At 37.9% G+C, this 13068-nt stretch overlaps 1 protein-coding gene across 2 annotated transcripts in view; it reads right to left on the bottom strand.

The window, feature by feature from the left end:
• The window catches only part of TMEM245 (transmembrane protein 245), a 104646-nt gene that overhangs the window by 35009 nt on the left and 56569 nt on the right, over positions 1-13068 (bottom strand). For both annotated transcript variants that reach the window (XM_067040994.1, XM_067040995.1), the window contains 2 exons: positions 4055-4153; positions 1903-2034 (listed from right to left, as the gene is read on the bottom strand). In XM_067040994.1, coding sequence (XP_066897095.1) covers positions 1903-2034; positions 4055-4153 — 231 coding nt within the window. The remainder of the gene's footprint in view (positions 1-1902; positions 2035-4054; positions 4154-13068) is intronic.

The raw sequence follows: 13068 nt of genomic DNA, 5'->3' as shown, positions 1-13068 counted from the left end.
ATATTCCAAATGACCAGTGCACATTACAAAATCATGTAAGGGTAGAAGATCCATCCCTAGCCAAGACAGATCAAGGGACCTTAATATAAGAGAGTAGAAAAAGTTCACTGATACGGTTTCAAATTCTACACTGCAACTAACCTTTAAGAAATACCATTTGTTGAGTTTTGGTGTAGTACCAAAGAATAGTCACGATGATCTGAAAAGGTTATTAAAAGACTATCCTCTTTTCCAGCTACATATCTGTGTGAGGCTAGATTTCCTCATATACTTCAACCAAAACAACATATTCCAACAGACTGAATGCAAAAACAAATATGAGAAACCAGACATTAAACAGGTTTGCAAAAATGTAAAGAAAGCCACTCTTCACACTAAATCATTTTTTTTTGTTTTGGAAAATGCTTATTTTTCAGACATAACAAGCATGTTCGTCACGTCAACAAGTAATGTTATTTTTTAGTGAGTTGATAAATATTTTTAAAGTTCTCAGTTTTAACTGCTAATACAATAAGTATTAATAGAACCCACATCAGCAAAAGCTCTTTGGAGTCCTCACACCAAAATCTGAGAGCCACTGGACCACAGAAAACAGAGGGAAGGGATTATCAAAAACAACATTCTTAGAATTGAACTGTTGGAGCTACATTAGGCAATTGGGAGAAAGGGAAAATGTGAGTGCAGGGATGGGTGAAGGGACTGGGTGAAGGGACCAAAGGAGTCGTAAGAAAACCCCAAGGGAGCTGTAAGGAAGCACTGAGGGACTTGTCTCTTCATCTTCCATGTTAGGAAGCCAAAAGATAATATTGTAAAACGAAGAAAGAGCAGCATAAACATTATTTAAGAAATTTAGAGGTAAATACACAGAGAAAGCTAAAAGAATTGAGAGCTCTTTTTGGAGAATGAGACTGAAGTGGGGAGGCCCAGAGCAGGGGCACTGCTATTTTTTATTAAAAGCCTTAAAACATTTTTGACCTTTCAGCTATGGTCATCTATTATTTTGATAAAAATTAAATTTTAAAAATATCTAGCACAGCAAACCTCCACTTTTATTAACATGATGAGAGTTACTAATTTATTCACAAGAGAAGTCTTCTCATCTCGGTGAAAAGCCACAGACCAAGATACCTCACAAAGTATACTACCGAATGAAGAACAGTCGCTGAAACTTGCCAACACGGCAAGCTGTTCCTTGCTGCCTTTGATCCTTTGGTAAACAAGGCAGAGGTGGGTGGTGCATGAGGGAAGGACAGGTGGGATGATAATAAGCGAAGCCTTTAAACATCCAGTCTCTCTAAGGTGACTGGAACCATATATCCATCTGCCAAAGGGCTTCACCCACCAAAGGTGGCTCCCTCTCCAGTGGTCCGACTGGGGACATTCTGGTCAGCCTAGGGGACAAGGATACCATCTCCGGATCTGAGAGCCACAGCATCACGTGTGCTACCTGAGTCAGCATCTCTTGGTTACTCTTCAACCACAGAGGAGGCATCAGGGGAGCTACACCTGAAGCCTATGGCTTTTGGACATCTTTCTAGTGCATTTCGAACGCTCCAAACTGTAAATGTCATGGCACTAAAAACAGGGTATCAAAAGGCCTTTCAGGGTGTGAAGAAAACTGGGAATTAGAGTTTCTGTTTTTGTTTCTAAGTCCAGTTTAACTATAAATACTATTTCTTTTTTTTTTTTTTGCGGTACGCGGGCCTCTCACTGTTGTGTCCTCTCCCGTTGCGGAGCACAGGCTCCGGACGCGCAGGCTCAGCGGCCACGGCTCACGGGCCCAGCTGCTCCGCGACACGTGGGATCCTCCCGGACCGGGGCATGAACCCGCGTCCCCTGCATCGGCAGGCGGACTCTCAACCACTGCGCCACCAGGGAAGCCCGATAAATACTATTTCTTACCGAAAGAAATGTCTCAATGTTCTCATGGACAAAAGAAGCGATATCCTGCCAGTCCAGAATGTCTCCCAGCCAGCTATTCTGACGACTTATGTGCATCTTGTGTCCTTTGAGCCTTCCAGAGTGCGTTACATTCTATGGAATAGAACAGTTCAGACATGAAATCTCCATCTTAACCTAAAGAACAGGAGGTATAAATGGCCTATTTTGTTTTAAGTCCACTTGAGCAATTTAGTAAGCACACAAAGGTGAAAAACTTTGTATTATTTAAGAAATCAACAAAGAACTCCATTGAAAGACCTGAAATATATTTTTCTGTTTACATTCTAGTTACTGTGTCTCAGCCTAGCTTAAATGCTTCCCTTCTAAGTATGTTCATGAACACACTTTACTCGTCAGTATGTTCAACTGAACACGAACGCAGCATATACTTTCTTCTTATTTTTCCCTTTTAGCCCCTCTAACCTTTCTCTTGGTCTCCCAGTTTTGCTTTTCTCCTCCTTCGCTAATCTCCCTTATTATTCCTCCATACACGCTAAAGGAAGCAGAGGGGAAATAAAAATATGAAAAAGTACGGCTAAAACCAATACAATGTTATATGTCAATCATATATCTCAATAAAACAGGGGAAAACAAGGGTCGGGGGGAATCTAACTTGTCTATCTGGAAGAGAATTACACTGGCAGAAATGCAGGAATAACAGATTTGAAAGAGTGATGTATAAACAAAGTGACTGGTAAGGTTAAAATTTAGAAATAGAAGTAGATTCTTAACATTCTTGTGTTTCCATTCTCGCACTTTTTTCAAACAGCACTGTGATGCCAGCCTTCATTATGCAATGAAGACATTAGGTCCTAGTAAAAGAGGTAAAGAAAACAATGCACTTACCCACTTACAAACCTATGCTTTTAAAACACTGCCCACCCTGGACCATAAGTGAAGCTCAAAGGGGGTGAGGGACAGTAAAAGCTGTTTGTCTGTAAGCAGAAGCCCCAGAGTCAGCAGAAGAAGTGGATACAACCTTTCCAATAGTCTGGCTCTTCAGCAGATATCTACCCAGAGATCCCCCAGTTAGATTTAACTTCCAGTTTTGGAAACCCACAAAAACCATCACTGTTCCTTCGACTCCGCCTGGGGCAAGAGTACACAATGCCAAACAGGTCACTGAGCAACAAATTCAAACTTAAATCAAGCCCTCCTACCCCCAAGCCCCAAGTTAAGAGATTTATTTATGTTTCTCTTCTGTTTAGATCAACCCAGGGAAAAACCAACCACAAACTCTGCCCCACTCTATCTCCTTCCCCTGGATGGGCATCTTCCACAGCACAGCTCCTAATGGCCCACAGGCCTTGCCAACGCAGTGTATAGAACAGCCCGGCACAAGTAGCTGGTTTCAAACCATCATTTTTATATTTAATGAAAAATGATACTATTTTTCATCATAAATTCTGAAATAGGAGTACATCAGCACAAATAGCATTGAAGGTTTATTTTAAATAAAATAAATATCTCTAAACTTTTGGATCTATTTTCACTTCATCAAGGAGAAAAGTTCTTAGTCTGGAGCTGTACTGTCCCAAACAGTAGCCACTACCCACATATGGCTACTGAGTACCTAAAATGTGGCTAGTCCAAAAACTGAGATGTGCTGTTAGTGTAAAAGATAAACTGGATTTCTAAGACTTAGAATGGAAAAAATTATACATATACATATAAAATCTCATTAAATTTGTTTATTCATTCCATATGGAAATGACATATATTGGGTATATTGGGTTAAATAAAATACATTATTAAAATTAATTTCACCTGTCCTAGTTTTTTTTAATGTGGCCACTAGAAAAATTAACATGACATGTATGACTTGCATTCATTACACTTTTACTGTACAAATCTGGTCTAGAGGATGGGATGCTGTTGATGGTAATGAACAGAGGATGGAATACTGATACACCAGAGAGACTGGTGGGTTCTGCTGTGGAGACTAATCATCAATTCAAGCTGACTTTTAGTGACCTGAAGTTTAAGAACTTGCAGCTTAAAAATGTCAATAAATGAAATCCCAATGTTAACACAATCCTACCTAGTCAATGAGTCCATAAAATAAAAGGACACTATTAGTTTACAACTGAAATCCTTAGCTAAAATAACTTACCTTTACAAACCAAGAATGATACAGTCTGTCCCAAAGTTCTAGTACTTGCTTTTCAATTACGGCAGTATTATTCACCTTATCTCCAAGAATTTTATGAAGCTGGAAGAAATACAGGTATAATCTGGGTTAATATTTCAGGCAACAATCCAGTAAAATTAATACATGCTGGGTCTCTATATTTGTTCCAAATCAAACTAAAATGTTCCAGTCTATTTAATTGCTTCTAACCACATTATGTTCTTTCCTTAAACTCTACTCCTCAATATCCCCAGTAAATTTCCTCTCTCCCATCTTTTTGCTTCTTTTTTTCTTTCCTTTATTCTTAGGTCTCTTAGAGAGCTTCTTTAGGTTTTAAGAGAATGAAGCCATGTTTACTGACTTTTCTGATCTTACCTGCCCTCAGTCTTCTCTGCTAGCTCACTTCTCTGAGCTTCAAAAGCTTAAGTGCTGCAGGAATCTACCTTTGGTCCTCTTCTAGCTATATTCTCTCCTTAGGCCATGTTATGGGCTTAATTGTGTCCCCCACCCCTAAATTCTTATGTTGAAGTCCTAACCGCCAGTACCTCAGAATGTAACTCTATTTGGAGACAGGGTCTTTAAGGAGGTAACCAAATTAAAATGAGATCATTGGGGTAGGTCCTAATTCAATAGCACTGTGTTCTTAAAAAAAGAGGACATTAGGACATAAACACACAGAAAGAGAAGACCATGTGAAGACAAAGGCCATCTATAAGCCAAGCTGAAAGAGGCCTCAGAAGAAACCAATTCTGCTGACTCCTTGATCTTGGACCTGTAGCCTCTAGAATTGTGAGAAAATTAATTGATGTTGTCGAAGCACAAAGTTCATGGTACTTTGTTATGGCAGCCCTACCAAAACTAATACAGTTCATCTCTACCAATCACATGGGTACTATCTGATATTCAAACTTCCATCTACAGCCCAGATCTCTCCCTTGAGCTCCAGCTATGTATGTCCGATTGTATGTCTACTTAAGATATCTAATATGCCCTGAAACAGAATTACCAATCTACATGCAACACCTACACCCCACTACCACCTCCAATTCTTTTCATCTAAGTGTACAGCTATCCTTCTAGTTGGACAAACCAAAAACTTCCTTCCCGTGCACTCCATAACCAATCCATGAGCAATTCATGTCAAGACAACCTCAAAAACATATCTTAAATGTGACAATTTCTCTCAATTTCCACTTCTACAATCTTAGTCCAACTCATCAACATCTCACCTGGACTATCACAATAATCTCTCAATTGGTCTCCCTGCCTTCTTCATTCTTGCCCACTTCTCCATAAAGCAGCCAAAATGAGCTTTCAACATCCTAAATCTGGTCATATCCCTGTTTTAAAGTCCTCTGTAGCTAAATTAAAATCCCAAGTTCCTTATGACCTAAAGGCTTGTCTCATCACCACATTCCCTATTCCAGCCACAGTGACCTTTCTTTCCCTCATTCAAGCTCCTTCTCATCTCAGGGCCTCTGAATTTTCTATGCCCTCAACTTGAAATATTCTTTTCGAAGACCTTCATAAATTGCCTCCTTCTCACCATTCGAGTCTTAGTGAAAACATTACCTTCTCAGAGGCATTCTCTGGCCATTCTAGCTAAAGCATCACTTGGAGTTACTCTCTACCACATCACTCTGTTTACTCTGGTCACAGCACTTTCAGATCTGAAACTTTTATTTGTTTGCATGTTTAATGCTTGTCTCCTTTCACCCGGAATGTAAGGCTCCAGGAGAGTTTTAACTCTTTCTGGTTTACTGCTTTTCGTCAGCATTTAGAACAGTGCCTGACATGTTTGTGCACTGGCTGTCACTTTCTTCATTCTTGTCATCAGAGAAGGGACAGAGGAAATGAACTCATTACTTATTCTCTTGCTGTACCAGGGCAGTATCTCTAGGTACAAATTTCAGAAGGAGAATACAAGTAGAAAGGATAGTTAAAGCAAGGATGTTGCATGACAAAAGTAAAATGAATATTGAGAAAATAGTAAACTGGGAGATCTGAGTAGAACCCAAACAATTCATAGAGGACATGGGAGATATGGCTGACAAAGAAGGCTGAGGGCAGACAGACATGAACCTTCTCTGTTCATACCTGAACACACGCTATAAAAAACTCTTTTCCTTTCCTGAGTGTAACATCTTTTTCCCCGAGTTTTGACCCTTTCCACACTTTAGTTCTTAGGACCCAATTCTTACATGATTCTTAGCTGGATAAGATCTGAGCTTATTAGAAAGCTACCTGTGCAATTTCAGTGGTTCTTTTTTTTTTTTAACAATTTTACTGAGATATAACACACACCTTACAATTCTTTTATACATACATCACTTTTTTTTAAACATCTTTAATGGAGTATAAGTGCTTTACCATGTTCTGTTAGTTTCTGCTGTATAACAAAGTGAGTCAGCTATAGGTATACATATATCCCCATATCCCCTCTCTTATGCGTCTCCCTCCCACTCTCCTTATACCACCCCCCTAGGTAGTCACAAAGCACCGAGCTGATCTCCCTGGGCTATGCAGCTGCTTCCCACTAGCTATCTATTTTACATCTGGTAGTGTATATATGTCAATGCTACTCTCTCACTTTGTCCCAGCTTACCCTTCCCACTCCCGTGTCCTCAAGTCCATTCCCTACGTCTCTGTCTTTATTCCTGTCCTGAACATAGGTTCATCAGAACCATATTTTTTTTTAGATTCCATAAATATGTGTTAGCATATGGTATTTGCTTTTCTCTTTCTGACTTACTTCACTCTGTATGACAGACTCTAAGTCCATCCACCTCACTACACATAGTTCAATTTCGGTTTTTTTAATGGCTGAGTAATATTCCACTGTGTATATGGGCCACATCTTCTTTATGCATTTATCTGTCGATGGACACGTAGGCTGCTTCCATGTCCGGGCTATTGTAAATAGTGCTGCAATGAACACTGCAGTACATGACTCTTTTTGAATTACGGTTTTCTCTGGTTATATGCCCAGTGGTGGGATTGCTGGGTCATATGGTAGTGCTATTTTTAGTTTTTTAAGGAACCTCCATGCTGTTCTCCATAGTGGTTGTATCAATTTACATTCCCACCAACAGTGCAAGTTTTCTCCACACCCTCTCCAGCATTTATTGTTTGTAGATTTTCTGATGATGGCCATTCTGAGCGCTGTGAGATGATACCTCATTGTACTTTTGATTTGCATTTCTCTAATGATTAATGATGTTGAGCATCCTTTCGTGTGTTTGTTGGCAATCTGTATATCTTCTTTGGAGAAATGTCTATTTAGGTCTTCTGCCCATTTCTGGATTGGGTTGTTTATTTTTTTGATATTGAGCTGCATGACCTGCTTATATATTTTGGAGATAAATCCTTTGTCAGTTGCTTCCTTTGTAAAAATTTTCTCCCATTCTGAGGGTTGTCTTTTCATCTTGTTTATGGTTTCCTTGTTGTGCAAAAGCTTTTAAGTTTCATTAGGTCCTATTTGTTTATTTTTCCTTTTATTTCCATTTCTCTAGGAGGTGGGTCAAAAAGGATCTTGTATAGTCTGAAGTCAGGGAGCCTGATTCCTCCAGCTCCAATTTTTCTCAACATTGCTTTGGCTATTCAGGGTCTCTTGCATTTCCATACAAATTGTGCAATTTTTTTGTTCTCGGTCTGTGAAAAATGCCATTGGTAGTTTGATAGGGTTTACGTTGAATCTGTAGATTGCTCTGGGTAACACAGTCATTTTCACAATGTTTATTCTTCCAATCCAAGGACATGGTATAACTCTCCATCTGTCTGTATCGTCTTTAATTTCTTTCATCAGTGTCTTATAGTTTTCTGCATACAGGTCTTTTGCCTCCTTAGGTAGATTCCTAGGTACTTTATTCTTTTTGTTACAATGGTAAATGGGAGTGTTTCCTTAATTTCTCTTTCATATTTTTCATCATTAGTTTATAGGAATGTAAGAAATTTCTGTGCATTAATCCTGCTATTTTACCAAATTCATTGATTAGCTCTAGTAGTTTTCTGGTAGCATCTTTAGGATTCTCTATGTATAATATTATGTCATCTGCAAACAGTGTCAGTTTTACTTCTTCTTTTCCTATTTGGATTTCTTTTATTTCTTTTCCTTCTCTGACTGCTGGGGCTAAAACATCCAAAATTACGTTCAATAACAGCAGTGAGAGTGGGCAACCTTGTCTTGTTCCTGATCTTAGAGGAAGTGGTTTCAGTTTTTCACCACTGAGAATGATTTTGGCTGTGGGTTTGTCATATATGGCTTTTATTATGTTTAGGTAGGTTCCCACTATGCCTACTTTCTGTAGAGTTTTTATCATAAATGGGTTTTATCAAAATTGAATTTTGTCAAAAGCTTTCTCTGCATCTGTGAAATTATCATATGGTTTTTTCCTTCAATTTGTTAATATGGTGTGTCACACATTGATTGATTTCTGTATAATCAAGAATCCTTGCATTCCTGGGATTAACTCCACTTGATCATGGTAGATGGTCCTTTTAATCTGCTGTTGGATTCTGTTTGCTAGTATTTTGTTGAGAATTTTTGCAACTATGTTCTTCAGTGATGTTGCCCTGTAGTTTTCTTTCTTTGTGACATCTTTGTCTGGTTTTGGTATCAGGGTGATGGTGGCCTCATAGAATGAGTCTGGGAGTGTTCCTCCCTCTGCTATATTTTGGAAGAGTTTTGAGAAGGATAGGTGTTAGCTCTTCTGTAAATGTTTGATCGAATTTGCCTGTGAAGCCATATGGTCCTGGGCTTTTGCTTGATGGAAGATATTTAATCACAGTCTCAATTTCAGTGCTTCTGATCGGTCTATTTATATTTTCTATTTCTTCCTGGTTCAGTCTCGGAAGGTTGTGCTTCTCTAAGAATTTGTCCATTTCTTCCAGGTTGTCCATTTTATTGGCATACAGTTGGTTGTAGTAATCTCTCATGATCCTTTGTATTTCTGCAGTGTCAGTTGTTACTTCTCCTTTTTCATTTCTAATTCTGTTGACTTGAGTCTTCTTCATTTTTTTCTTGATAAGTCAGGTTTATCAATTTTGTTTATCTTCTCAAAGAATCAGTTTTTAGTTTTATTCATCTTTGCTATTGTTTTCTTCATTTCTTTTTCATTTATTTCTGATCTGATCTTTATGATTTCTTTCCTTCTGCTAACACTGAGTTTTGTGCTTCTTTCTCTAATGCTTTAGGTGTAAGCTTAGGTTGTTTACTTGAGATTTTTCTTGTTTCTTGAGGTAGGATTGTATTGCTCTGCACCTCCCTCTTAGAACTGCTTTTGCTGCATCCCATAGGTTTTGGGTCATCATGTTTTCATTCTCATTGGTTTCTAGGTATTTTTTGGTTTCCTCTGATTTTTTCAGTGATATCTTGGTTATTGAGTAGCATCTTGTTTAGCCTCCATGTGCTTGTATATTTTACACTTTTTTTCCTCTAATCAATATCTAGTCTCATAGCGTTGTGGTCGGAAAAGATACCTGATACGATTTCAATTTTCTTAAATTTACCAAGGCTTGATTTCTGACCCAATATATGATCTACCCTGGAGAACGTTCCATGAGCACATGAGAACACTAATGATGAAAAATCTGAAACTGAAATTAAGAAAACACTCCCATATACCACTGCAACAAAAAGAATAAAATATCTAGGACTAAACCTACTTAAGGAGACAAAAGACCTGTATGCAGAAAATTATAAGACACTGATGAAAGAGATTAAAGATGATATAAATAGATGGAGAGATATACTATGTTCTTGGATTGGAAGAATCAACATTGTGAAAACGACTCTATTACCCAAAGCAATCTACAGATTCAATGCAATCCCCAGATTCAATGCAATCCCCATCAAACTACCAATGGCATTTTTCACAGAACTAGAACAAAAAATTTCACACTTTGTATAGAAACACAAAAGACCCCAAATAGACAAAGCAATCTTGAGAAAGAAAAACGAACCTGGAGGAATCAGGCTCCCTGACTTCAGACTATACTACAAAGCTACAGTAATCAAGACAGTATGCTACTGGCACAGAAACAGAAATATAGATCAATGGAACAGAATAGAAAGGCCAGAGATAAACCCACACACATATGGTCACCTTATCTTTGATAAAGGAGGCAAGAATATACAGTGGAGAAAAGACAGCCTCTTCAATAAGTGGTGCTGGGAAAACTGGACAGCTACATGGAAAAGAATGAAATTAGAACACTCCCTAACACCATACACAAAAATAAACTCAAAATTGATTAAAGATCTAAATGTAAGGCCAGACACTATCAAACTCTTAGAGGAAAACATAGGCAGAACACTCTATGACATAAATCACAGCAAGATCCTTTTTGACCCACCTCCTAGCGAAATGGAAATAAAACCCAAAATAAACAAATGGGACCTAATGAAACTTAAAAGCTTTTGCACAGCAAAGGAAACCATAAACAAGACCAAAAGACAACCCTCAGAATGGGAGAAAATATTTGCAAATGAACCAACTGACAAAGGATTAATTTCCAAGATTTACAAGCAGCTCATGCAGCTCAATAAAAAAAAAAAAATAAAAACCCAATCCAAAAATGGGCAGAAGACCTAAATAGACATTTCTCCAAAGAAGATATACAGATTGCCAACAAACACATGAAAGAATGCTCAACATCATTAATCATTAGAGAAATGCAAATCAAAACTACAATGAGATATCATCTCACACCGGTCAGAATGGCCATCATCAAAAAAATCTAAGAACAATAAATGCTGGAGAGGGTGTGGAGAAAAGGGAACACTCTTGCACTGCTGGTGGAAATGTGAATTGGTACAGCCACTACAGAGAACAGTATGGAGTTTCCATAAAAAAACTACAAATAGAACTACCATATGACCCAGCAATCCCACTACTGGGCATATACCCAGAGAAAACCATAATTCAAAATGAGTCATGTACCAAAATGTTCATTGCATCTCTATTTATAATAGCCCGGACATGGAAGCAACCTAAGTGTCCATCAACAGATGAATGGATAAAGAAGATGTGGCACATATATACAATGGATTATTACTCAGCCATAAAAGGAAATGAAATTGAGTTATTTGTAGTGAGGTGGATGGACCTGGAGTCTGTCATACAGAGTGAAGTAAGTCAGAAAGAGAAAAACAAATACCGTATGCTAACACATATGTATGGAATCTAAAAAAAAAAAAAAAAAAAAAAGGTCATGAAGAACCTAGGGGCAAAATGGGAATAAAGATGCAGACCTACTAGAGAATGGACTTGAGGATACGGGGAGGGAGAAAGGTAAGCTGGGACAAAGTAAGAGAGTGGCATGGACATATATACACTACCAAACGTAAAACAGATAGTGGGAAACAGCCGCATAGCACAGGGAGATCAGCTCGGTGCTTTGTGACCACATAGAGGGCTGGGATTGGGAGGGTGGGAGATGCAAGAGGGAAGTGATATGGGGACATATGTATATGTATAACATATGTATATGTATAACATATGTATATGTATAACATATGTATATGTATAACTGATTCACTTTGCTATAAAGCAGAAACTAACACACCATTGTAAAGCAATTATACTCCAATAAAGATGTTTAAAAAAAAGTGTATTGTTTTGGGATGGAATGTCCTATAAATATCAATTAAGTCCATCTTGTTTAATGTGTCATTTAAAGCTTGTGTTTCCTTATTTATTTTCATTTTGGATGATCTGTCCATTGGTGAAAGTGGGGTGTTAAAGTCCCCTACTATGATTGTGTTACTGTCAATTTCCCCTTTTAAGGCTGTTAGCCTTTGCCTTATGTATTGAGGTGCTTCGATGTTTGGTGCATAAATATTTACAATTGTTATATCTTCTTGGATTGATCCCTTGATCATTATGTAGTGTCCTTCTTTGTCTCTTGTAACAGTCTTTATTTTAAAGTCTATTTTGTCTGATATGAGAATTGCTATCCCAGCTTTCTTTTGATTTCCATTTGCATGGAGTATCTTTTTCCATACCCTCATTTTCACTCTGTATGTGTCCCTAGGTCTGAAGTGGGTCTCTTGTAGACAGGATATATATATGGGTCTTGTTTTTGTATCCATTCAGCCAGTCTATGTCTTTCGGTTGGAGCATTTAATCCATTTACATTTAAGGTAATTATCAATATGTATGCTCCTATTACCATTGTCTTCATTGTTTTGGGTTTGTTATTGCAGGTCTTTTCCTTCTCGTGTGTTTCCTGCCTAGAGAAGTTCCTTTAGCATTTATTGTAAAGCTAGTTTGGTGTTGCTGAATTCTCTTAACTTTTGCTTCTCTGTAAAGGCTTTAATTTCTCCATTAAATCTGAATGAGACCCTTTCTGGGTAGAGTAATCTTGGTTGTAGGTTTTTCCCTTTCATCACCTTAAATATGTCCTGCCACTCCCTTCTGGTTTACAGAGTTTCTGCTGAAAGATCAGTTGTTAACCTTATGTGGATTCCCTTGCATGTTATTTGTTGCTTTTGCCTTGCTGCTTTTAATATTTTTTCTTTGTATTTAATTTTTGATAGTTTGATTAATATGTGTCTTGGCGTGTTTCTCCATGTATTTATCCTGTATGGGACTCTCTGTGCTTCTTGTACTTGATTGACTATTTCCTTTCCCATGTTAGGGAAGTTTTCGACTATAATCTCTTCAAATATTTTCTCAGACCCTTTCTTTTTCTTTTCTTCTGGGACCCCTACATTTCTAATGTTGGTGTGTTTAATGTTGTCCCAGAGGTCTCTGAGACTGTCCTCAATTCTTTTCATTCTTTTTTCTTTATTCTGCTCTGCAGTAGTCATTTTCACTATTTTATCCTCCAGGTCACTTATCCGTTCTTCTGTTTCAGTTATTCTGCTATTGATTCCTTCTAGAGAATTTTTAATTTCATTTATTGTGTTGGTCATCATTGTTTGTTTGCTCTTTAGTTCTTCTCGGTCCTTGTTAAACGTTTCTTTTATTTTCTCCATTCTATTTCCAAGATTT

This window comes from Kogia breviceps, chromosome 8, assembly GCF_026419965.1.
Source record: "Kogia breviceps isolate mKogBre1 chromosome 8, mKogBre1 haplotype 1, whole genome shotgun sequence".
NCBI classification, from domain to species: Eukaryota; Metazoa; Chordata; class Mammalia; order Artiodactyla; family Physeteridae; genus Kogia; species Kogia breviceps.
This window is presented reverse-complemented; position numbering and strand designations above follow the sequence as displayed.